At 36.1% G+C, this 27,951-nt stretch overlaps 1 protein-coding gene across 1 annotated transcript in view; it reads right to left on the bottom strand.

Annotated features, from left to right (window-relative positions):
- The window catches only part of LOC136850207 (uncharacterized), a 357,433-nt gene that overhangs the window by 247,997 nt on the left and 81,485 nt on the right, over positions 1-27,951 (bottom strand). Inside the window, exon 2 of the mRNA XM_067123844.1 lies at positions 8,899-10,328. Coding sequence (XP_066979945.1) covers positions 8,899-10,089 — 1,191 coding nt within the window. The 5' untranslated portion in view covers positions 10,090-10,328. The remainder of the gene's footprint in view (positions 1-8,898; positions 10,329-27,951) is intronic.

Here is a 27,951-nt window from a genome sequence, read left to right as displayed (position 1 = left end):
TTTATATTTATGTATTCATAACATATTGTTACCTTGCGTTTCTGGGTATATTACAAATTTCACCACATTTGACATGTTTTATGCGAGTTTTATATCAACTATTAACTGCAAAGAATTGTCAAAGTACATGACTAACAACATCTACAACTCACCATGTGCCTGTAGAGACGTGTGTGTGTGTGTGTGTGTGTGTGTGGATCAGAGAGGAATATCAGAGTAGCTTTTACCATCTGGAGACAATTCTGGCACACACTATTCTGACATGAACTGTACAGTGAAATTATCCCTCTAATAATCCCAACTGAGAGGTTCCTGAACAAACTCTTATTGGCTTATTGGCGCTTTCGGTGATTTGCGGCAAACTATAACTAGGGATTTAAATATTTTCTAAACAGAAAGCACGCACACGCACGACAAACAAAATAGAGTCTACGTAACTGAACTGTGACAAAGTATGTAGGCTAAACGTAAACGATTCAACATACGACTAAAAAAAACATTTACTAAAATTATTACACTTCCTACTACTTTCATATAATGTATATATAAACGTATGTGCGAACACTTTCAGAACTTTACCGGTCCCCTTCTCTCTTGAACATAGTTTCACTACAACATAAGCAAAATATCAACACGAGTAAAAATGGAGAAAAAATTCAACGGTACATAGTTAGTGAAATTATCCACAGCAGAAATGTGAATCTTTATTATCATCTAGAATAAGAAAAAAAAAGCTTCAGTATATTCTCACTTAGAATCTCGACTGTAAAAGGAGAAAAAAAAAGTTCCAAATAAAAATAGCAGCAGCAGAATTTCAGAGATATGTTCTCTCCGTTGTTTTTTCCTTGTCTTTAATTTTCTCTCACAAACCACTCTCACCCCATCCATTCACATAAAGAAGACTACGCTTTGCTAGTCATCTTTATTTCCACTCTCCTCTGAAGTTCTTTTTCAATCTTGCTTAAGCAATCGGGATATTGCTGATACAAACCTGGTTAGTGCTTCAGAATGAACCAAGTGAAACCTATTTCGTTTCAATTTTTCCAAGACTGACTTCCTTCTCATCTATCACTCAACTACCGCATAATTCTTGAAGATCTGTATAATAAGCCCGCTGGATCTATATCTATTTTAGTTTTTGGGTACAGCAATGTAGCATCATATCTCTAAATGCTATTTTTCTCCACATAGCGGAGTAAAAGACTTCTTGTCTAATCAGTGACCTAGTGCTTCATTGCTGTCGTGATGCCGATACCTTCAGCTTGTTTTACTTTAGGTGCTGCCTCGGCGGCCACTTGGACATACCCATGGCCACTCCTTTCTCTACATAGCCAGCTTCGTACTCCTTTCAATATTGTGAGGAAGTCGTGAACTGGGGATCATTCGCTTCTGCCAGTCCTTGAAACCTCTCACTTTTAGAAGGTACAACTCCCTGCTTCGCTGTTTCCTGAACTGATATCTAACCAGTCTTTTTGAAATGCAGGTGGCCAGACACTCCGGCCATCACTTAAAGTCGACTCATAATCATTTTTTGCAATGAAAACGCAGATTTGGACATCCATACTAACCTCAGGCTTCAATATCAATTAGAATCACGAGTACTTTGTTAATAATTTAATTTACCTGAATCAAGTCAACTTTTCAGTTCTCCAGTCTTTCACTCTAAAATATAAAAATATCACAATGAATAAAATTACGCTAACAGCTAAATGAAAACTTCAGGAGTCGATAAAAACAAAATAACGTGCAGCATTTTATGCCACAAATTCAATTATAACAAATGCAAGGTGCAGTACTGATGCATATAAAACTCATCCTTTTCAATTTTAGGTCCATCAAAAGATAAGGCGGTCCAATGTGAACTCATATGGGGTCTAAAATATATAAACATTCATCCAAATTCGCAACCAAACTATGTCGGCAAATGCACAAAAACAAACGTTCCACTGAATTTACAAAATGAGTCTGCCAAAGTTTTACGAAACATTTTCGACAACCCACGCATGTATTACTACTTTCCCATGGCATAAACCCACGTAATCCATTGAATTTGTTCTCGCGACTAAATCAGATGTGCAAAATCTGAATAGGGTTATTTTAAAAATTTAACCTTTATCAAACGCAGTAGAGATTAGAGCATATTTGCCACAGCAGATACAAATAAACCCGTTTATTAACTTCACTCTCTTCACTTTGCAAGCCATGAACTGCACGACCGTCAGTTTCATATGTGGCCGTTGACTATCATATTGGAAAAGGGAAAAAACGAACAATATTGGGAATCTACTAAATCTTGGCCAGCTGCACATTTTGCATATTCATATACCAACACAAGGCTGGGTATGACTTGCTTTGCCATAATGGAGCTTTTAAAAGGACTGAATACACAAAATCATTTAAACAAAGGGGCAGCAAAGAATTGCACCTAAAATCAGAAAACAGCGTAATTTTCAAACAACAAAATACACTGCTGTAAACAGCAAAACCAGCTGATATTTTAATTTCGCACCATTCAAAGACTTGAAGGACTATGCAATACAGCTGTAAAGTTATATTAAAAATACATAAGAAAAATGAGGACCTGAATCGAAGAGTCGAACAGCAGTGAGAGACAACCAACACACACACACACACACACACACACACACAGAGAGAGAGAGAGAGAGAGAGAGAGAGAGAGAGAGAGAGAGAGGAACTGCTTTTCCATCCTCTCCAACATAGGGCACCACTCAAAGAGTCATTCCTTGGTTGTCGGAGTGGAAGAGGCCGCCTCTCAGCCGTTTACATGTCGGCTTTCATTCACTCCCTTTTGTTTGTACTGACATCTGGCAAACAGAAGGATACCCTCTGTTACATGGAACACCAGTGCTACCTATGACGCTGTCAAAAGGAATATAATGCCGATACTCGAAAAGATGGCTTACGTCCAATGGCTCCTGCAGGAATTTCTCTCAAATACTGTTAAAAGAATTATAACTATAGGAGGTTCTTTAAAGACTGGTGAGGGGAAACAGCTCCAGTACTTACCAGTTACGTCACAATTTCAATATTCCTAAGCACATTTCATAACATAAGAAGCCTTTATGAAATCAGCGCAATACATACGATATTAAAAGTCTGTGCTTGGAGAATATTTAAATAGTTAAGAGGTAAATACAGGGCATAAAGTTTATTTTAAATAAAAACTAAAACAAGCCGGATAGCATCCTAAACTACAAAAAAAAAAAAAAAAAAAATCCTTCATTCATTGGCTATTACATTATATAATAACTTCTTTTCCATTCTGTTGTGAGTTTTTACAGAATGTGTTGTTTATATTCACTCAAGAACGAAAAAAATACCAAGTGTACGGGAAAGTGTTATTCTACTGCCCGTTTTTTATTCTGTATCTTATATGTTTGTGAGCGACAGTTATATTAGTATCTGCATCTAAACCCATAAAAATGAAATCATACTTCAAAATTAACCATAGAAAACAAAATACCTATATGCCTGAAAAAGAAATTCAAAATTAACAAAGGCCATTCCCAAAACAACGATAAAAGGAAAAAAGATCTTGTTCAGACAAAGTATATAGCAACGGATTTCATTTTCCTATATTTAACTCTTCGTATTTTATGTCTACTTATTCAACACGCAATTGACCATTAGAATCTAAATTTTCACAAACCTTATCAATATAAAATTTTTTTTCTGATGAATCGCTATTATCTAACTTCCAGTTAAAATAAGTATATACATTTTAGTTCAGCAGAATATAAAAAGAATCGATAATGCTTACCAAAAGGAAACGCAAATTTATTACGAGAAGTTTCTTTAACTGTAATAATAACTAAAATAGTCAAGAGCATAAACAATACATAAAATTACAGTTTGATTTTAGTTCCAACTTTTAATAACATGAAACCGTATTATTTATTACGAAGAGTGAAAATTACGTGTAAAATATCATATAACACCAAATTATTTTCAAAAAATACAACAGACAAACAATATAACTTTTTTTTCAAGCATTACGGCAACTGATGAAGTCCATATAAACATTTATATTTTACGTATTTCTGTAAAGTGCCGCTAAATAAATATCTGAATAATTATAGTAATAACTTCATCATCATTATAACTATTTTTATAGACACTATTATAACTATTATTGTTGGTCCTTTAACAAAAATCTCCAACAGCTGCCATGCAATTCTTGTGTAACCAAAACCTCGGACAAATGCTCCTTCAAGAGCTAAGTCTTAGAAAGCCCTGTGGAGCCACTCGAATGGACCTGAGCAAGTAGGATAAATGTCTGAAAGAAGAGTGAAGGTTTGTGCATGCTTCAGGTGTTTCAAAAATTTAAGTTTATTGCTAAATAAACTCCGTGGTACAGCATATGTATGCATTCAATGGAACGCATTCATGGTTACTCATATGAGAGTTTTTATGCTGATAACCTCAATTTAAAAGTGCCCCACATATGGGCAATGACTCTCATTGCTGTCGAACCAACGTTTGCTGTCCTTATCGACTAATTCATCTAAAGTTACTATTTTCTGTCTTTTAAAGTCTAAGTCTAAGTCTAAGTCTCTCTCTCTCTCTCTCTCTCTCTCTCTCTCTCTCTCTCTCTCTCTCTCTCTCATAAAATCCGATCCCACCACGTCTTCCACTTCCTTCATCTGTTCTGACAATACTTTTCCTTTTTTTTTTCCCCTGGCGGCAAGGCACTCGTAAGCAACCCCCCCCCACCCCTCGGCATGTTTATGAATACAGTCCTAGTGTCGTGTAGAAGGGTGCTCCTCGGCGGGGAAGAAGAGTTCAGCATTCATGCACAAGTGGTGCCTCACAGCCAAAAACCCTCCTCTCCACGCCCACACAGGAAAGCCTGCGCGCGCGCAGACACGTAAACACACATTCTTATACAAACAAGGATATGGTTTAAGACATAACAAGAAAAGCTTCAAATAGGAAAAAATAAAATATATATATGCTTGAACAGACCAAATTTAAAAACGTGAAATACGAGCCTGAGAGAGCACAGGTATATGTATGCACGTATGTATGTATACATATATATACAAAACACACACACACACACACACACACACATATATATATATATATATATATATATATATATATATATATATATATATATATATATATATATATAGAAAATGCCTCACAACACAGTAAAATTTATAATGGCAACAAAAGAAATACTTTACCAAGCCTGGCCGGAAACTTGCAGTGGTGAAATGTGCAGCACTTACCTGAAAAATAGAAATTACATTTTTAAACATTTTGTTATACGTATTACGTATAAGACAATCTTACAAATTAAGCGAATACAAAGAAAGCTATTCAATGGAAACCTATTATGACTCAAAATAATACACCAAATTTATGGAAGAGGGATTAACGGTAAATGAAAGAGAGGAGCATGTACGCTATTTGAAATTAGAGTATAATGTTATCAAGGGCCGTTAAAATTAAAATGTTTTCCAAAAATTTATATGGCAGATGTTTTACAAAAATCTAAATAAATCATATAATTTTCTGATATAGATTACGACGTTCTTCTGGTTCATAAAACCTGCATATCAATGTGACAAACTGACTGGAGCACGGACTCCTTACAAATCGAAACGTTATGAAATATGAATGTAACTTAAGGAACTGAGGCTATTTAATGACCAACACCAACTTAATCTAAAACTAACGAGCACTACAAAGCTACTACAAATAAAGACGGACAATATATAGCAAAAATTACATAACTTCCATCTTATGCAGTACTTTTGCCTAACTTGATTTTTCAGAGTATAAACGACTGAATTAAAAACAGAAAAGCCACCATCATCGATGAATAAAACACACAATTGCGTAATGTTTCTTAAGTCTGTATACACGCAAGCAGACAAAGAACTGACGTTCAAGCAAAAAATGAGTTACGACGGAATACATAAAACAGACATAAATTCCACTAACGTGAAGCAAAGCACATAAAACAAACTGTAAAACAAGAGCTCAATCAAATAAAACTTTTATGCGGCAGCACACGTAAATACAACGTAAGAATAGCATTCGAGAATGTAATAATGTCCGGGTTATTCTAATCTTTAAATTGTAAATAGGGGAAACTTCAGAGAATGAAAAAAAACAGGCTTTTGAAGGGGGTGGAGACGAAGGGAGAGCAAGTATCATAATGACACAAAATTACCCCTGATTCAAAGGGATGAACATCCCCCATTGTCAAAGAGAGAGAGAGAGACCCCTTCTCAAACAATATTTAAGGAAAAGACATCGAGAAATAAACGAGGGTTACACAACTAAATGGTCTTAAAACGATGACTGAAGACAATGGCGAGGATAACGAGCACAATAATCGACGAGGTAAAGATCCTCAATCTGAGGCGATGCCATAGGGAGGGAGAGAGGGAAGTAAAACGGAAAATCATGAAAAATACAGATTACCTTAAATAATAATAATAATAAAACACAATGATGTGGATAATAAATAGAGGATTAAGAATATTCCAACACAAGCAATTACGCACTATTACTATTAGCATTTTACAAAATGGATTCTTAAGCGCTAATGCACTTTAAACCAAACTTCATACCAATGTTTCTATAGTTGAAGTTTTCAGTGATACGACAACTCCAATCTCTGACATTAATGCTGCTGGTAAGAGCAAAACAAAGTTTGTTGGCATTCTCCATTTGTCTCCCATGCCGTCCTCATGCACCGCTCCCACCGGTCTACTTATTTCCATGAAGATAAACCGTCATGTGAATTGCGCCCAACAATCAATCTATTCATGCTCAGTATTTACCTTTAACAAAGTATCTATTTTCAAAATGCACTGTTCTGGTCTATAAGCAGCATGGATACACATAAGAAACATACAAAAGTTCATAATATATACTGAAATTAGGGTCAATCACATTTAGGCAGCCATACCTATAATATCACAACTGTTACATTCTAATTAAAACATAAAACTACGGGACATTAACAAACATTATAATAACTACAACAAACGAAATTTTCTTGCAGCCCATAAAAAATACATTCTTAAAAAAAGCTCTCCAGCGACAGTGACATAAGGAACATTAAGACGAAATTCTGAACTAATTAAAAAGCCCGAACTTCCATTCCTCCTTCTTCATCTTGTTTCTTTTATCTTCGAAATATGATGAGTTGTTTCTCGAGTACCGACTCTCTCACAGTAAAGGGACGGTGAGAGGTCTAGTCCATACATACACAAAAGTAAGACGAAGTTGCAGCATCTTTAAAAACTGAAGTTCAAACAGGCAATGGAAAAACACTTATTGTTCTCTTTCATGCAAAGCCGTAAGAGCCTCAATAATAAAATAAACTTTGTCTACTTTTCAACCAAAGAAAGCAAATTTAATCTGACACAAACAACTCATGAGAGAGAGAGAGAGAGAGAGAGAGAGAGAGAGAGAGAGAGAGAGAGAAATCCGATGACCCATATTCACCATTAGAATATATCTATAAGAATAATAAACCCAAGACCTTCATGAAAATGCATCTGCTTGAAAATGAATATTCGAAAGGTAACGTGCATATGATCGAAAACCTGGAAATTAATAGATATAAATGACATATTTCATGCAAACTTCATTTGGCAAACATTTAATCCTCATCTCAGAACTTGGCCCACACATATCAGTGACGACAGACCTTTTCCACGCCCAAAAGGATGAGAGCGTAAGTGGCTTCCAAGTCAAAATAATTACCGTTTTCTTACTATATTCGTTAGCTAAGAAACGAATGAGTAATGCATCAACAGGAAGCTGGAATTCAATTACATACCAACACATATTTACATATATGTATATATATATATATATATATATATATATATATATATATATATATATATATATATATATATATATATATATATATATATTAATAAATACTACTTGATGAAAAAACTGTATATGGAAAATAAATGTCGTGATGTAAAAAATGAAGCAAAACGGTTTATGGCTATATAATGGACTACAGTTAATAACCTTGATATTGCGGATATTAATCTCCCATCTATTTCTCTTAAGGATATTCATCTGCAATCCTATGCTAAAAGCGTAATCAACCAGTCTGATGACTTTCTGGCATATCATCCAATTAACCAACGACTCTTATGTTAATCGCAGGACCTAAGAGCAGGGAAATCAAATTTGCATCTCTAAAGAGTTAGTCCCATCGATTTGTGAAAGGACGTACTAAAGTAATCGCTAATGTAAATCGTAACAGGTAAATAAATAACAAATTGATACTTTTATCTACGTTTGCGAAAACAGAATTGTTCCTGACTTCAGCTAAATATGGTGCTTAACAATAAAAAATGATGTTATCGTTTCACAACAGAAACATCTAATTAATGTTGAAATAAATTCAGCTTTTTCACTTATTTGTAAAATGCTCTTCTCATTCTGTTGCAATTAAATTTATATGTACACTGTTGAGAGAGAGAGAGAGAGAGAGAGAGAGAGAGAGAGAGAGAGAGAGAGAGAGAGAGAGAGAGAGAGAGAGAGAGTTAGTTCTAAAATGAAAATTAATACTAATCAGATTCATAGTAAAAAACACAAGGCTTCACTCGACTCGTAATATTCAAATGGAAACAACGGCTTATTCACCGGAATAATTTAAGCTTTAAATTATTTTACTCACACTTACCTTTTTCTTATAACAAGCTGACATTTTTGTATTTTGCATTCGGAAAATATTTATGCAAGCACAAAGCAACACAAGCAACCTGACATGCATGGCCACGCACTGGCAAAGAAAACAGGATTGAAAATGACGTTGTAAAGATCATGCACGGAGATGAATAAAATGAAGCATTCCCGAGTTTCCGTCCTCGGACTACTTACACTAAAAGCCTTGAGAAAAACCAGGCACTGTATAATGCCCTCCATTGTGTCTCCTGCTAAGTTGAAGGAACCGCACAAGTTCTTGACGCGCCCAGATGGACCCCCGCCACCATCAATCAACCCGTCGTCGGGGGCATTTTCAGGGCCATTCTCACTAACATGCAGCAAGGGCTTTGGCCTGATGGTGATGTGGTTACCAGATGGGCGTGTACGACCAGCGCCAGGAGAGTGCCTGAGGGTACTGGCGCCTAAACCCAAATCAAGAGGTAAGGGAGCAAATCCCTCTCTACAGTACCCGACGCCAGCTAAGGTCTGGGCAGCATTTTGCAACCTGATGTTGTTGTACTTGGATACGCTGATGCCATTTTCGGCAGCACCATTCAAGGCCGATATTTTCCCGTTCTGTGTCTTGTGACGCCTCAGGTTCTCTTCGACAGCTCGGTAACTTTGCTGTGGGTGGGGGTAAAGGGAATGGGGATCTGAGTGAAGGCCATTTAAGGTTCTCACCACAACCGTGGGAGAAGAAAGCGTGGTAGCTGTGGTGCTGGTGGTGCTCGGGTGGTCCATGCTTCTCTCTAAGCGGCTTCCAGAGGACCCGCTCTTCCAGTCATCGCCGACATCTGGGGCGGCCCCCTGCTCCCTCAGTGCATTCACAAGGCTATTCATGCTAAAGGCGATTTTCCCATTTTCCTTTGTTCTTCCGAAATCACTATTCATTTCACCATTCAGGTGAGGCGCAGACTCCAAGTAAGAGTCGAGAGCCGTCCTCACTTGCACATTTTCAGAGTAAAGCCTTTCTTTACCATCAAACTCAACACTGCAATGAACCCGAGGGTCGCCCACACAGGAATTCACAGAAGGGTACGTAATCCCCCCAGTATAGTACAACCTGGGCTGGGTCCCTTGAGATTCATCTACGGGATTCAATCCTCCTCCTCCTCCACCTCCTCCTACCCCTCCTCCGCCCCCGCTTCCTAACACTCCTTCTCCACCTGATCCTTCCCTGCCTGTTTCCCCGGCATTGACCCCTTGCTGATGTCTCGCCCCGAAAACAGGTCCACGTGGCGAAGGGGACGAGGAGGAAGAAGAGGAAGAAGGAGAAGGAGATGAAGAGAAGGCCAGGGAAATGGAGGGGGCCTGGGGAAGGGGCCGGGTCGCCCCTCGCAGGGAATTATCGTGCCACACCTCCATCACCAATAATAATCCAAATCTCTGATCATCATTATCATCATCACGATAAGAAAACAAAAAATTTATTCTAAATGTCAACACTTACAATAAGCTTTTGCTCATTTCCATACTTGTTAAAAAATTCACACTATCAACGATTAATTTTCAAACTTTCTATTTTTCTTTATTGAGTCACGACACAAGAACTAATTAACACATTTCCACTCGTCAGTTGAAAGCACAATGCACGATCTTCTACCCTGTAAAATTAATCACTGAGATAATACGTGTTTAAGAATTAATTCTAAGTTTGGAATGAACTCGGATATACCCAGCGGAGCAAAAAGGAAAAAGAAAGAAATGCTAAAACCACGTCCATTAATGAAAGTAAAAAGCAATTTCTGCACTTGACAGCCGCAATAGATTTTCTTTAAGCCTTTCTGATGGATGTGTAATCGCACGTAGAAAACAGTTATTTTGGGAGAATAAAGCAGCAATTTAACGTATCATTACACGATTACACTGATAATGACAATTTGGCCAACTAAAATCATTAACACTGTTGCAGTTAATTTCATTTAAAATTTTCAAAATCCAACTGCACTCACTCCTCTCTTTTACACAATAATCCAATCATCGGGCATATATGTATGACTACTCTTTACGCGTGCTTGTTAACACACATACGATAGACACACACACATATATGTATGTATGTATATAGAGTATATATATATATATGTATGTATATATATGCGTACCATAACTATTTTTCAAGTAACAACTGTAGTCTATAGATAATACATCTAACATTGACCTCCGTCATCCAGCCTGGGACTTGTCTCTCCCATCACTGGCCCATATAGAAAAGTATCAAGAATTGGGGTATCCTGGTCCGTGTTTCGGGACGGTAAGCACGTTCCACAAGACTGAAACTTGCCGTCTAGACCCTCTTCGATATTAGTATGTGTGTATGTATATACGTTTATGTATGTACGTATATATTCTGTATACTTTATGCATATTACATAGACATTATATATATATATACTTGTATATATATATATATATATATATATATATATATATATATATATATATATATATATATATATATATAAATATATATATATATATCTCCCCTGTTAATTAAAGAACTGATAACTTGGGTGTCAAGGCTTTGACTCAAGAAATATGGAAATACTGAATATTTAAGAAAAACGCAGCCTATCCCGTTATCAATAAATCCCATAGCGCTGAGCACAGGATATAATCACAGAAACATTTCACTGATACAAACAAAGCCATCTGAATGTACTGATTACACTATCACGCGACGTAGGAGAAAAGTTAAAATCTTCATGTGTACTTAAGATGTGAAATGCTACAATAAAATAGAATGAATTCATAATGAGCAACCGAGAACTACTGTCTTCGACCTTGCTTGAATACTTTATACAAGAAATACGGGTGCTCCAATTTAATTTTCACCACACTCGCACGATATCCTGCTCTGGGAGCGTGCAAAGGCTCCTAAACCTAGATTCTACAATCCCGTTCAACGTCGTTTTAATGAAGAACAAGTATACCAAACCTATCCGCTGCTTGTATAAACAAATGAATTTTCAAATAAGGATGAGAGTCTCTTCGCCCGTATGAAACAATCCATTTGCAAATATTTTCATAATGGGTCTATTAAATTCAAGTACCTATGCAAATTTCATATCCCGGGCATAGAAGAGTCAGGATAGCGCAGTGTGTTCCATGAGCAAGCGAAAATTAATTTTGTTTGCAATTACTTTCACCGGACGGGAAACGCAAATGTGTAAGCGACAGTTCATCCACTAAATTCAGACGATTTTTTTATGGAGAGAGAGAGAGAGAGAGAGAGAGAGAGAGAGAGAGAGAGAGAGAGAGAGAGAGAGAGATGAGGGGGGGTGAAGAGGACGAGATTTTATTAGGTGAAGTGTCAGCAATAATGTACATAATTAATTGTCATTTTATTGTTACGATCTTGTCTCCACGCATCAGTCAGGCATATGGTGAGATATATATATATATATATATATATATATATATATATATATATATATATATATATATATATATATATATATGTATGTATGTATGTATGTATGTATGTATGTATGTATGTGTGTATATATATAGATGGATGTACCTATATCTATCTATAAATAAATACATAAATTTCTCAAGTTTTTATACAAAACGCACAGCTATTTGTATATACAGTATAAGAAATAATTAGAATGTTATACAGAGGTGTGTCTTCATATATATTTATATGTACTCAACTTATGTATGTCAAATTAAGGTTCATCTCAACAAACACATCTCTCAAAAGTCTCTCTCTCTCTCTCTCTCTCTCTCTCTCTCTCTCTCTCTCTCTGTATGTGTGTGCGAGTGTTTCTTCATTTTCCTGAAAACTTTGTTGTATCAATATTGTACCAACCTTTTTTCCTCATTTACTTGTTTCCTAGTAAAATATGCCGAGGCTCATTTACCCGAGATGCTTATTATAAAAAAGGAGAATGTAAATGCTGAATATCAGTTTTTTCCTCTGATGGGAAGGGGATTCCGCCTCAAATGGAACTGAGGTCTTGACAATCGTCCCTAGGCCTAATCTGAGGGTCCCATTTGTTTCCAAACGCTATGATAAAAATTCTTTTATCTTTGAGTAGATTATTCTTCACAATGTCAGCAGAAGATGCGACTTTCACGCCCAGCATTGAAGATGAGGCCGTTGGTTGTTTTAAAATGAATCAGTGTATAAATAAAATAGCTGTTAAAAACAAATATTAAAAACAAACATACATATATATATATATATATATATATATATATATATATATATATATATATATATATATATATATATATATATATATATATATATATATATATATATAATGCTCTTCAGGCGCTATTAAGAATTATTAACTCTTAAGACAATACAAAACACCTTCATTTTATAATAACTATCAAGGAACGTTTTAACTGAATAAGAATTTTTATCGAAATGAATCCCAGGCGCAAGGAAATGATGTCATATACAAGAAATATAATATGATATTAACAAAGGCTGTTTCATCACTCAGACAAGTTACACCCGGACGAGCATCCATTTCATATAAATATCCATTCCCTTTCTCAAACAGATTTGCTTTTTCTCCTCTTCCGAAGAGAAACTGCGTGTTTAACGACTTATGTTTTATGAAGTTTTCAAACAAACAAGAGGACAAAGAAAGAGAATGAGTACGTAGGGTGTTGGGGAGGAATATTATAATTAAAGTCTGAAGGGTCTAGACTAATTCCACGCTTGTCACGGCAAAACTGTCCTCTTTAGGACCTTTCAAGAGGGAAGGAAGAGGGTCTCACTCTCGGTCTCCCTCTCTCTTAGTGAAAGAGGCTATGAAGGATTTCTCTCTCTCTCTCTCTCTCTCTCTCTCTCTCTCTCTCTCTCTATCTCTGCAAGGGGAGGAGAGATTTCTCCCTACCTCACCCTCTCCGCCAAGTAATTAGAGGAGGGAAGCTTGTTGTGACGTGAGGTGTTGTGATATGGAAACAAGAAGACGGGATTCTCTCTATTATCTAATACTGTTTAATTGTTGTCGAGGCGTGACGCAGCTTACGACCTCCGCTTTACTCTTCCATTGCTCATTTCCCTTACCAAATAAGGCTCAATAATAACCACTTAGTCAGTCCCTCATCGTATCTCAAGAGATGATTCAACGCTACAATTATGATATTCATTAAGGTCTTGCTAATCAGCATTAATTAATCACAATTAAGTCATCACCATTATCACCGAATTATCACAATGAATTTCATCTTCATTTCTACCAACGAGATAATTTTCTAATATATTTCCGTGCAGAGTAGGAGCGAGAGAGATACGGTTAATTAGATTTTTCCCCTTTATCAAATACTTGGTGGGAAAGATAGCAGCACATCTGGTATATGTTCTTAAATCTATAGAGCTGAGAGCATAAGCTGAAGTAAAGTCTTGAAAATCCATTCTTTATTTTTCATGAAAATGACGACTTCAGTTATAGCTAGGGTGTTCGAATAGTCTCGATCTGAAACAGGCAAGCAGGAATAGAACTGGAAAACTTTCAAGATTAAGCACGGAACATCTTTCTTCTCCCTTTACTCCTAGAAGTGAAATTAGTTTTGACATAAAAAGCAAACAAACATATACTTTTTTTTTATTATGGAGAGCCTGAGTAACTACCATTCAATATAAATAGTTTTTACTTTTACTCATATCTTAAAAAATGGGGTCACCACATTTTCAACTAAAGCGAAAAATATACGAGAAACAGAATTTGTAAAAAAAAAAAAAAAAAAAAAAAAAAAAGTTAAAATTCTCTTCCAAACCACAATGCAGGATATTTACTGATGTGAATAAACACAATATAAAAAATCATCCTCACAAACTCCTTTCCTTCCCCAGTTTTATTTGCAATACGAATTCGTTATAACATTTCACTGCCTCACAGTCATTAAAGAATAAAATGTTCGCAAGGGCTTGGAGGAGAAAAACAGCACACACGAACGCACTACACATAAAAATATTCCTTTTTAATTTCATCAATAAAAGGATGTACATACTTCAACTGAAATGAAAAGATAAAGGACTAAATTTAGAAGACCCAGCTCAGGACGATGTAAAACAATTCCATATGCTAACCAGCAAAGTCAAATGAAAGCATCACTAAGCTCCTGAATGCACGAAGAATCCCCTCGCACCAGCAACTATTAGCCTGCTCACCTCGTATGGGTATTAGTTAACACAAAATACCCGTATAATTACTGAACTGCACGCGCAAGACGACAATTTCAACATTCCTCTTTTATGATAAAAATCTTCGACTTTCCACAAAAATCACAAATACTGAACGAGGACCATTTTATACTTCAGATTTCATGTCAAGTCATGTCATTAAAATCACTTAATCTATAATTTTCGAAATATCACATTCACAACAAAATACAAACCTAACCCATTTTTTAACTCAACGAGATCATATCAACTGTAAATTCTGTGCACAATATGAGCGAAAGGCAATCATTATGACAAATTACCGGATAAACAGAAGATAAACAGGTCGAGGCCTCTGCAATACTTCCCAGTTCTTCACTGGACGGGTCTGTAACGCTCTCGGATAGCACTCTGCTGGGCCAGCGTTCGATTCCCCGGCCGGCCAATGAAGAATTAGAGGAATTTATTTCAGGTGATAGAAATTCATTTCTCGTTGTAATAGGTGGTTCGGATTCCACAATAAGCTGTAGGTCCCGTTGCTAGGTAACCAACTGGTTCTTAGCCACGTAAAATGAGTCTAATCCTTCGGGCCAGCCCTAGGAGAGCTGTTAATCAGCTCAGTGGTCTGGTTAAACTAAGGTATACTTAACTTTTTGCAATACTTCCCAAGCAATTTGCAGAATGATAAAATAAGAGCGACGACCACATCTGTAGATGTCCAATAACCTTTTGAGAAAAACGCTAATGATCATATTGAATGAATAAGATACAAGGTGGATTACGCTCGAGTTCCCCCCTTTTCAGCTTCGGATGGCCCTCTGCCATTCTACCAATGTTAAATGAATTCAAATTTATGCGCTGATCCATAACCATTAATGAAACTCTCATCATATTCAATAACGGTTGTTTTATGTACCGTATCAATACTATCACAATTAGTATAATATTTTACAGTAGAGTAGTAGTATTTGTTGCAGTTACTCACCATTTATGTCACACGAATCTAATTTCACATTTTCCTTATCGCCTGATATTTAATTACACTTATGTTTCTTGGAACAGATAGTAAAGCCTGCAAGCGCTGGCAAATGAGCTGGCGCAGTTACAACTTGGGGTGAAGTGGTTCAGCGGCAGAGCATCAGCTAACATTTGCAAGTACTATGATTCGGTTCTGCTTGCCGCTCTCCCAGTCGACCCTGTTGTGAATGAGTAGCAGAGCTTAATTGGGAATCGAAGGAAATATAGAATGAACTTACCCTTTAGATTTCTATCTCATTTGGGTTTGGGCAGGTGTAGTCACCCTGTAAGTGCACTGGAAGCAATGAAGAAAGCTGGTATCTCAGTACATCTTCTGCATCATACCTTACCCAGCTGTTGGGATTCCGGACCTGTGCAGTCAGTGGGAACTTCATAGGAACTTCATGTTATACCCCACTTAGGTTGAGTTTAAATACAACCCCCGAAAAGCACTCTGCTACCAGAACCACTCTGAATAACAAAAGATAAAGTTGGGAGTGCAGAGTAGGAAACGTAACAAAAACGAATAGGGATATGTGGACCTGCTAAAATGGAGAGCAGGTACTCACTCACTAGTTACCTAACATACGGGGATGGTCCAAAGCCATGCCAAAACAATCAACAGAAGACCCATCCAGATAGTGGGGAAGAAGAAATGACTCGAAAAATAGGAGGACGAAAAGACGAACAATCTTCGACTAGATGCTCTAAACTGGCCTTACCACCATGGTAAGGCCTTTGTAGGTAGGAAAACCTACCCCACCACCATCACCCAGCTCACTACACCATGCAAGGTGCCCTACGGTATCCAAGTGCCAGGCCAGTGAGGGAAAACATTTAGCGTCATGGGTTAACTTTGATTCTTGTATGTTGGAAAAACATCAGACCTACGGGCTAAACACCAGTCATCGTCTTGTAAGGAATAACATCCAATATAAATAATGGAAAATATATATCTGAAAGAAAATAGTTTCACGGGAATTTTGAAGTGATACTTAAAAAAAGAAAGCGGACACACTGAGGACCAAAATCACTGTTGCAATAATAATAATAATAATAATAATAATAATAATAATAATAATAATAATAATAATAATAACAATATATATATAAATAATAAAATAATACCCGCTATTTTGTCCAGAATATAACTTATCACTGAAGTGAAAATGAATGTTCACAGAGGGCTTGAGGAAGAAAAGTTAGCATGAAGGAACGGAGAAGAATAAGAGCCTTCATTTTTCAAATGAGTTTTCAATAAAAAGAACTTGATCTAGAAAAATGGGAGCATTCGACCTATAAGAAAACACAGACCCACAGAGCACAAGAAATAGTCTTATTTCATGCTGGCAAAATCTCACAATACACATCCGTTCTACGAAAATAAAAGGAGAATGGAAAAACTTCGTTGCGACAAAATTACACGACATTTGGCAAAGAAAATAAAAATTGGCAGAAAAAATAATAAACCAAAAATTTTGGATTTCATACTGAAAACAGAAAATCCCTGAACTTCTTTATAACAATTCCCTCAAAAACTCATCAAATTAAATTCTAACAGTATTTAAAAAAAATATTTTCTACATAACTTTAATTCTAAACGACTGATAACTTGCAAAAAATATTCCATCTTTTTTGTAAAATATAATGTAAAATAGGAAGTAAAATTATATGTTTTCAGTAATTATGCAAAACAGTTTAAATTACCTGTAGCGCATTATCTAGAAACGGTTCAAAGAAAAAAAGAAAAAAGCAGATGGGCCCCAATAATCTGAAATGTTTGATGATGAACTATATGATCTTTGCAACTATTGCCTCACGATAACTGGTAGACGCCAAATCAATTCCTTAATGACGTTAGTCATTAATGCATCAAAGATAAACCTTCACTATGACATTAAAGAATGGAAAAAGAGAAACACATAAGACTCATAGAAGGTTATCCTATATTTAAGGAATGGTCATCTTCGAGCAATAACGCAATGCATTGTTCTGAAGCCGAATTTTACATTATTTCGATATTGCAGAAATATTTTTATTTTGGTTATAGGTGGCCTCACATACCCTACGGGAAACAGCATCAACATGAAATTTGTGGCTAAATAAATTCAGTAAGCAGACCTCCCTACCTTTTTTTTCTCCTCTAACTCCAATACTAATTTAAAAACAGACATTTAAAGAAATAAACTTCATATGAAATCAAGATTTGCAATAATAACGCTACAAAGGTGCAGCACTCGGGCACGTCCTCAAGGACTCGGAAAAAGTTACTAAACCTTGATATGCAACACTCACAATACTATTCGTTTTTCTGTCCGGTACTAAGATATAAATGACATATGATATATGAACGCATAAAAGAATATAACACCCATACACTGATAACAACTTGCACAGAAAACACTTCAGAGTGAGGGCACATATAATTTTCAGCACAAAACTGCAGTGACACAAGTGGCGTTTCCCAGAAATAATCTAGTTGAATCCCAGTTTCGATAACACTAACCTTCGATATGGTCAACTTTATTAAGTCTTCAGATAAAATCTAGAAACTACCATAACCAATAAAAATATGACTTCACACAGTGTGCATTTATTACCACGATCTAAACCAGTTCCACTCGCATACCTTTGCTGCTCAGAGAAACACAAAAACAAGAAAGCCTAGGGGTCGACAAAAAGGTAAAGGAGAAAAAGTACGAGTGGCCAAAAGCGTTTCCCCTTCTCGCTCCCCTCAACAAAACCAGGTTCTCTCATTCCTTCTCGTCCCCTTTACCTCAGGCCAGTCATTAACTATGCAAATGGTGTGACATGCATATGCAGGAGCAAGTGGTAAAGAGCTCCTTGCAGCCTTTCGTATCTAGTGCGCCCAAAAGAAGAATAAAAACGAATCTTGGGCGATGTCTCGAATTAGATGTATGAGCTGTATCGGTACTGACCCTTATTTCTAGTTCAAATTTTGCCGTCAATACGGCATATCATAGCAAACGTTGAATTACTCCATGACATTAATACGGATACAGCTGTAAAGAATACAAAATACTAATAGGCGATGAAGAAACTTGAAATTGTGACAATCAAAACTATAACTATTGAAATGTTTGCCAATTTTAATGTCATCACACACAGTTGTTATGTGTAAAAACCTATACAAACTGTAAATGCATAAATCTACACGATCCATGTAAAGTTGCCTCTTGGATGGTGTGGCCATATCCGAAACAAAACACCAATTACTTAACAGTATAATTTTCTAGTTCAAAATCGAAGACTACATGACAAGTACATTTGGACTCTTGCTTTTAAAAGAGCTTAGCTTTCAGAAAAATGAACATACCCTACCATGAATCAAAATCATTGCGTCCTGCTTCCAATCTTGCATAGGGACAGGGTTTACAGTTACAAGTAACTAATATTGACGGCATTTTCTAGTCCTTTATAACCCCTGCTTATCAAAATATTTATTTCATATTTCTTTAAACTTAACTTCTTCAGTAGTTTCTTACTGACTACCAGTCCCCTCAACTTCTACATTATTCCCTTATAAAATACGTTTTATTATTGTATTCTATTATAGCATTTTATTACACAAATGTCCACCCGTTCAAAAGGGCCTCATTGTATTATTTTTTTAATATCAATTTATAACCATTTCTCATCAGTTATGAATATTCCACTGTTATTTTTTTAAAGTACTCAATCAAAACCTCACACCTCTAGCACGCACCATGCAGACTAGATTCAAAAATTCATTTGCCCTCTACAACTTACTATACACATCTCTTTTTCTACACACAAGTTCATTCTAAAAATAGAGCTAACAGACAAAAAAAATGAAAAGTCTATTTCGAATCTATCAAAACCAGTAAAAGCAAACTAGAGAAATGTCACAGCTAAAAGATATTTGAGTTTGAACCTTGCAAGAGAAATAGGAAAAGACTTTTTAAAAAATGGTCTTAGTTTCTTGACACGAATTATGATTACTAAACGTGTGTACATGTATGTATTCTGCTCACTTACAGTCAAGATATAAATAAAGAGAAACCAAACAAAATTCACATTAGTGATAATTATATATACACACACCCACACATGCACACACACACACACACACACACACACACACACATATATATATATATATATATATATATATATATATATATATATATATATATATATATATAATAAATAAAATGAATTGGTATTTCAACTTTATTCCAAAGTCACCTTCAGGGTACTGAAGATGATTTTGGAATAAAAGTTGAAAGTCTTGGTACCAATTCCTTTCATTTTCACGTGAGGACTTATTATATACTTCATCCACGGGACCATTGTGGAAATTAAAAGATATACATATATATATATGTTTGTGTGTGCGTAATATATACATATATATATATATATATATATATATATATATATATATATATATATATATATATATATATATATATACATATACATATATGGAATGTGGAATGGCTTACGTTTGCAGTGCTACAGGATCATTAAGAAGTGAAAAGAAACTACGAATACTAAAGAAAAAAAAGAGGAATTTGAAAGTTACAAAGCATGGAGGGCAGCCTGGTGTGTGCAAAAGACCAGGAAGAGAGATGGAAGCAGAAGATAGAATCTATCGAGAGAGTATTAAGTTAAATCTCCTTCATGGAATTTTGATTTGATATCAAATGGCAATGAAGAAAAAGGCGTTGAAACTGCTAAGACAGATTGCTTGCACATTATATGCGAAGTAACAAGGACTGACAGGGTGAAAAATATGAAAATAATAGTTGTCAGTTGTAAAATGGTTCGTGTAGATGAAAAGATAGATCAACAGTGCTTGATATGCTTCAGTCATGCGAAGAGAATGGAAAGACAGTACAACTGGGAGGTCTACACACAGCTTTCTGCACTGAGTTTAATGTAATAATGAGAGGTGACTCTCTCTCTCTCTCTCTCTCTCTCTCTCTCTCTCTCTCTCTCTCTCTCTCGTCACCACCTGTTACGGGAAACGACTTAATGCTATGTATGTATATATATAAAGTGTACTTTGAGAAAAGAAACATTCGCAAATATTTAGACATGTACGTATTGCGATCATTTACCAGACTGCAATATAAAGATGAAGTACCACATACCATATCATTAAACTTCAGAGTACTGATTATTACGTGATTATTCAACGTTATCATAATCCAACAAACTTTGCGTTCAGTAGAAGTTTCTCATAAATGTGCAGTATTCCCAGGACCAAAGGTTTTAATAGCTTCATAAACGAGTTTAAGACAATGACAGGGAACACCAAAGGAGCCTATCTGAGTCCAGTCATAAACCATCAAACGGCTATCAAAGAGATTTCATCTCGTGTCAAATCATACATTAAGCGGAATGGGAGAATGCAAAACGTTACTTTCATTTATTAGGAAGATTTGGACAGTGTCTTTAGACATAAAAAGGACATTCATTTACCATGATCGAAAGTATATCTGTAAAATTAAATATATAGCGTGTCCACATACAGATTTTGTACGCTAACATGTTCATTTGCCTAAGAAGACCCATAGCTCATTCGCCTTACACCATCTGTATATTTATACGAATGCACAATAAACAGACATATGCATACCTTCCTCAAGACAGGAGAAGCAAGGAGAACTGTGAGAATACGTCAAGATATTCACAGCTCTATTCATTGTCAAAATGAATAATTACGGAAAAATTCCCTGTACAAAATCATAAGCTTCAAGAGGATGCTCATTAACATCACGTCACTGTTTTCAGAATGGTCATTAACTCAAGCCACGCTTCCCCGTCCAAATAAAGCTCATCCTTATCCAAGCACAAACACAAGCATATGTATACTACATTACTGAACTTACACGTTACCCCCTCCTTAATAAAAAAAAAATACATACACAAACTCGCAATTAAGGATCCTCTCATTATCTTCAAACTGCGGTTTCAACTTTTTAACAGTACATTCAACTAATGTAATTCGAGAAAAAAACTGTTTTAACAAACAAACACACACACACACACACACACACATATATATATATATATATATATATATATATATATATATATATATATATATACCTTATATATAATAATCAAATATACACACACACACACAACCTCTTTATCTAACCAATCAAACTGACTATCAGCAAGTCAACCTCTTTATCTAATCTATTCTTGAACTGACTATCAGCAAAGCTATTCACAACCTCAGCTGGTGGTAGAAGCACCATGAGAGAGAGAGAGAGAGAGAGAGAGAGAGAGAGAGAGAGAGAGAGAGAAATATTTCACGCACCCTAACTGTGCCACTGGAGTTGCCGCAATATCCAATGCCTAGAGCACATTCCTTACAGGAAACATTTTATCACTTAGCGGAATTCATCTTAAAAACTCTCTCGGATTCTCTCGTAGAAATTAATATAAGATGCTTCAGGATACAAAGACCACTCCGACATTAGTATTCATAAGGTGACAGTGTTAAGACGGAACAGATCAATGGAAATTAATTTTATAAGGAAGTTTCAGTGGCATGCAGGAGGAATAACGGGAGTGAATGTGAATATATATAATGAATAAAAGCAACAATATAACAAATAAATGGGTAAAAAAAAAACAGTAAAATAATAAAAAGCGGAGGAATGTCTCCTCGAGTGACCCTTCGGGGAATTCAAACCCATGACAGTGGAACAGCTCTGACTTTTGAAATGAAAACAAAAAGAAAATAAAATGACACAGTTGGAATTATATTTATCGAATTTCCAAACCTTTTTCCTATGCCTGAAGTTCCAAACTACAATAAAAATAAGTTAATGGAAAAGTATAGCGGTTATCAAAGAAAGGTATACGCATAGTACAACACTAGGTAAATCAACTTCATTAGCCAACTGATGAGCCATCCACTTTAAAGTAGAACGAGTAAACAATTTGAACATTTATGACTGATCTGATTTCTACAAAAGAACTGTCAAAATCCGGCATGGCCCTATTAAAATATAAAGAGAAGTTTAAAAGCTACAAATAACGCAGTCCAAAAATTCAACGAAAACTATGTCACTTGTATGTAGTTAAACAAGCAAACCAATTTCAAAAATATCGCTTTCTGAAGATGTCCCTACTGACGTACTAAAAGGACTTTCTCAACACCAGTAAAACAAAAACAATCTGCACAGAAAGAATGTCAGCTTGATGCAAGGATAAAAATGCAGCCAAAAACAGGGAAATATAAGAAAAACACCTTATTGAAAGGGGATGAATTCAAGAACAAGTAAAAAAAATCTTGACTATACCTTTTGTTCTAAAATCCACCCCCTAAATGATAATATCCCTTCAACCAGGGATTTTCCCAAAGACCACGAGGGCCTTCGCCGAATAGCTGTACGGTCTCTCATCCATTCACCTTTCCTCTATGTATGCAAATATGTTTAGCCATTTAAAAACATGAAACACAGCCCGATGATGAAAACGACCTGCCATGTATGGAATGAACGACGAGCGAATTTAATGAAATCTTTATGTCACGGGGATCAAGCAAAAATTTACGGACGGTTGAAACTGGATTAACTGACGCCTGCGAACACCAGCGTTTTATTAAATCCTTTTGGCATGCTTTTCGATCTTCGCACGCATAAAACACTGGGTTGCATATTTCACGGCACATTATTTCCGTGACGATATAAATAATAAAACTGCTTTTGTTTTGGGAGCAGGAAGTTTTGCCGCGCATCTGTAATTTATGTATGTATATGTATGCATGTATGTGTGTATATATATATGTGTGTGTGTGAATACCAAATATATACTCATGCCAGCACATATGCACGTATATGAGTACCATCATTACATAGAAGAGTGAGAAAGAACTCAATGGAAAACTCCGAAGAAAAAACTAAATATCAGTGAAAAAACAAAAATTTGCTATCAACACAAACTGCCCTCAATAAACAACGAAAGTAAATAATGACATGAAATACAGTTTACCAGAGCAATTTAGTAAAAAAACAAAAGCCCACTCGCAACACGAAGGGAGCAGATACATCCGTATTTACTAACCAGCGGAACTCACGAAACACATTGCTCGTGGTAATCTCATTTGCATAGCGGCAATTCCTCATTCGAGATTTTCTATAATTTGATCGTTACCGACAATGAATGACATCCCTTATTACTGACTCACCTCATCCAGCAAGTGAACTCAAACACCTACTTAAAACACACACCTCTACCTCTTATTAATATTGCACGGTTATAGCTCTTGTTCATCGTTTCTACGGACATTTTCGGCCGTCTGAAAATACAATTTAAAGCAGTTTCTTGCAAATGAGGTATTTCATTTGCATACATTTGACTTAGCTCAGGACTTTCATGCTGACAGTGTAATCAATGCAAAGTTGTAAGCTTAGACAAACAGATACTAAGTAATGTTTTGAGAGTTTGAGCTACACACGCTCAATAGGCCATATAAAAAAGTTTGCATAAAACCATACACACACACACACACACATATATATATAAATTTACAATGTAATAATGTGTGTATATGTACTAGTTTGTACAAAGGTGGCTTTCATGTTTGTATGAACATAATGAAAAACGTTATTACCTCTAAATGAATTACCAGAATCCCCTTTTTCAAAAACCAGGAAATCATTTCTTTGAAATAACCATCAGCACATCAATAACCAAATAAATAGCTTCAAAATCAATGTATTTCAGGGTATCAGATCATACAAAAAGAAAAGCTAATCAAAATCAGTAAACCTGACGGTTATTTTTAAAAGCAAAAAACCTCGCAGCAATAAGCCAGTACACATTTCAAAATATTAAAAAGGTACTAATTTATTCCACTGTGATACTGTGTATATATGCGTGTGTGGGTGAGTAAGACAGTTTTAACAAGTTTTAACAAAACCGAACTTCATCACTGCATACTGACCTATTGTGCAGCGATTCCTCTAAGAGAACAAGAAGAGCAGAATGAGACAACGACCTCGTAACATAGAACATTATGCAAAAAGTTGAACTAGGTCAAGCTAACACTGGACACGAAACGCTGCCTTAAAAGAAAGGTACAGAATAAAATTTAAATAGCAGCTTGGCTTGGCAGACAGTCACAGGTAACCGACAACAACTGAGTATGGAAGCGATTTGACCTTATCAAAATGGTTTAAACTTCAATTTAGAGTCAAGTAACAATGGAATGAGATGGAAATGTTGCCTATAGGCGAAATATGATTTGGAAATGTTGCCTGTAGATCAAATATGATTAACATGAAAATTAATAAGCATTATTATAATTGCTTGTCAACCAAAACCATCACCACCTTAACAGTTATGGCATGGAGTCACAATCATAATGCCAACGCTGTTTATCAATGAGAGAGAGAGAGAGAGAGAGAGAGAGAGAGAGAGAGAGAGAGGTGATGAGTAGGGAGTCACGTTGATATGAGAATTTGGGGAATGGAAATTGTTAAAATTTGACAGGAAAAGACTGTTTGTGAAGTATCCGACATTACAACATCAGTGGAAGATTTGAACAAAATTTTGCCTGGTGTAATCAGAGCTGTTATTCACCCTGGGGACAATGGTGTGAGGCAGTGATGTGTGAGATTATGAGCTGTTTCCAGTGTACTATTAACAGACTAAGGAGGAGGATCAAAACAGGGGTAAATTAATGATGCAAGATCAGTCATACATCAATGAAGGTAAGACGAGGTAGGGCTGTGGAACCAACACTCTTCACTAGGCTGCAAATATTAACGTATAGACTTAAATAATGAAAGAATGATGAAATTATGAATATAAAGCCAAGTTCTTGGGGCGGTTTCAGCAACGTTAACGCTTATGACAATGTTGAAAGGGAGTTGTAGTTGTTTCACAGCAAGGTATAAAGATCTGGAAAATAAATGAGATGAAGTATAAGGATCTAAACGTGAAACTGGGAGGGACTGGACAGTAAATTGGAAAAAAGAAACCGGGAATGGCGATAAAATAAATGTAGAAAAAGTGGGTGCAGCTGCTTGGGTCCTCAGGGACGCTAAACACACCCATTCAATAATGCCTGCAGCATTTCAGTGCAACATATGAGATGAACTGACGGCACTCTTCATTAAAGGCAGGATACTGTACGAAAAGCATCAATAAGCTGTACGTACATGTATGGGTCCGTCAGTAGATTGTGAATGAGAAATAGCGATAAAGGTATGTTCACAAGCAAAACCTAAGTATATATACTATCTTTGAATAATAAAGCATTTAGAAGGTGCAGCTAGCATAAATACAATAAAAACGGCCAGAATGATAATATTTTTTACAATTCACTTAAAGTATCCAAACCTTAGGTGGTTTGGTTAATGATGAATGTCTTGGTAACTCGTCAATGACGTTCGCATCTTACTTATTTGAGCCAATAAAGAAAAATATCATACAGAAAGATAAATACAACTCGAAATTATGTTACCGGTAAATATGCACGCGGAAAGTATTAAAAAAATACTATCTCTAAGAAACATTCCTCATTTCTTCCCGGAATTCTATATTTGATTCCAGTGGATAAAAAGCTTGTCAATCAATAATTCCAATGATTTTATTGGGATACACTGAATTCCTTCATTATACATCTATTTTCGAGACACCTTTCTTACAAAAGAATTTTTATTACTGATATAAACAACAAACAAACAAGAATACCTTTAACCTGTCCACTGAGTGGAGCAAGCCAGCCCAACTCAATAGAGGTCCCAAGCCCGAATAAATAAGGAGGGTTGGAGTCAGGAAGGACATCCGTCCTAATACCATTTTCCAAAACCAATTATGAAAGGAGGCGTTCAAGATATAAACAGCGATCCCGACTAGGAAATAAACTAAGAAGAAGAAGAAACAGTAATACGCTTGAAAAAGATATAAAACTTAAGACTTACGTCGCGCTAAGCAAGTACACAACGTCATAACAAAAAGATGAGAATATCAGTAAAACAAAAGTAATGAGAGCAGGGGACGCTGGAAGGGGTCGAGGAAACCCGACAGGAACCGCTTCATTAGCCAGACCTTTGAAGAATCCTCACAGGATGGAAGGACTCTACGTAGACCTACCCCCTTGTTCGTACCCTCTAAAAAACAAGATGTGCCCTCTAGGCATGCCTATGACTACTATAAAAAGACATAACGCACTCAGTGGGACTAGTCTTCAAAGTTCAGGAACATTTTGTCCGGATATAAATAGCAACTGTTATTTCTGTCCGTCTGTGTGAACAGACTTTCGGGCCCTAAAACGTCTTCAAAGGTATTTTGGCAAAAATGAAGTCCGGAAAATTAATGCATTGGGGTTTATCTTTCATGTGTGCTTTCCCAAAACCCACGGAACTAACTGGAAAAAAATTAGTTATAAACTAAATAACATCATTTAGTTTTATAAGCCTGAGAGAGAGAGAGAGAGAGAGAGAGAGAGAGAGAGAGAGAGAGAGAGAGAGAGAGAGAGAGAGAATTTACAAAACTGAAAGTTCACGCTGCGATCACAACATGCATTTCCATAAGCTCTCGAAGATCGCCCTGTCAATCCCAAGCAAAACAGACAAACCTTTGGAACTCATATCAGTATTTGGAAATGGAGGCGGCATGGCTTCTTGCTAAGGATTTCAATGGAATCAGTTAGCTTACGGACTAAAGTGCTTGCAGAAAATGTTTACGTCATGGAACCGCATGTTATCTACCTAAATCAAAGACCGACCCTTGTCAAACCACTTGAATACCTTTTCTAACTCAAATACGGGTAACAATATCCTCTTTGTATTTTTTCAGCTCAAATGCGGATCCCTCCATACACTAAAAAAGTCTACCAACTGGAACCCCAACATCGTAAATAATATTTTCTCCTACGAAAAAGACCATGCAACACTCCACTCCCAACTCTAAAGCCTCCTCACATTTTGGTGGGAAGTCTTTTAACGGTGTTCCGCAGAGCTTTGTTATCCATTTGCATACTAAATACGCTGGAAGCTGTTTGTTGTGAGGGAATCCAAAGCATTCAGTTTAACAAAATGACTCGAATTATCCACAACGTA

The sequence above is a fragment of the Macrobrachium rosenbergii genome, chromosome 21, assembly GCF_040412425.1.
Source record: "Macrobrachium rosenbergii isolate ZJJX-2024 chromosome 21, ASM4041242v1, whole genome shotgun sequence".
Lineage (NCBI taxonomy): Eukaryota > Metazoa > Arthropoda > Malacostraca > Decapoda > Palaemonidae > Macrobrachium > Macrobrachium rosenbergii.
The sequence above is the reverse complement of the archived record's forward strand: the minus strand, read 5'-3'. Positions and strand labels throughout refer to the sequence as shown.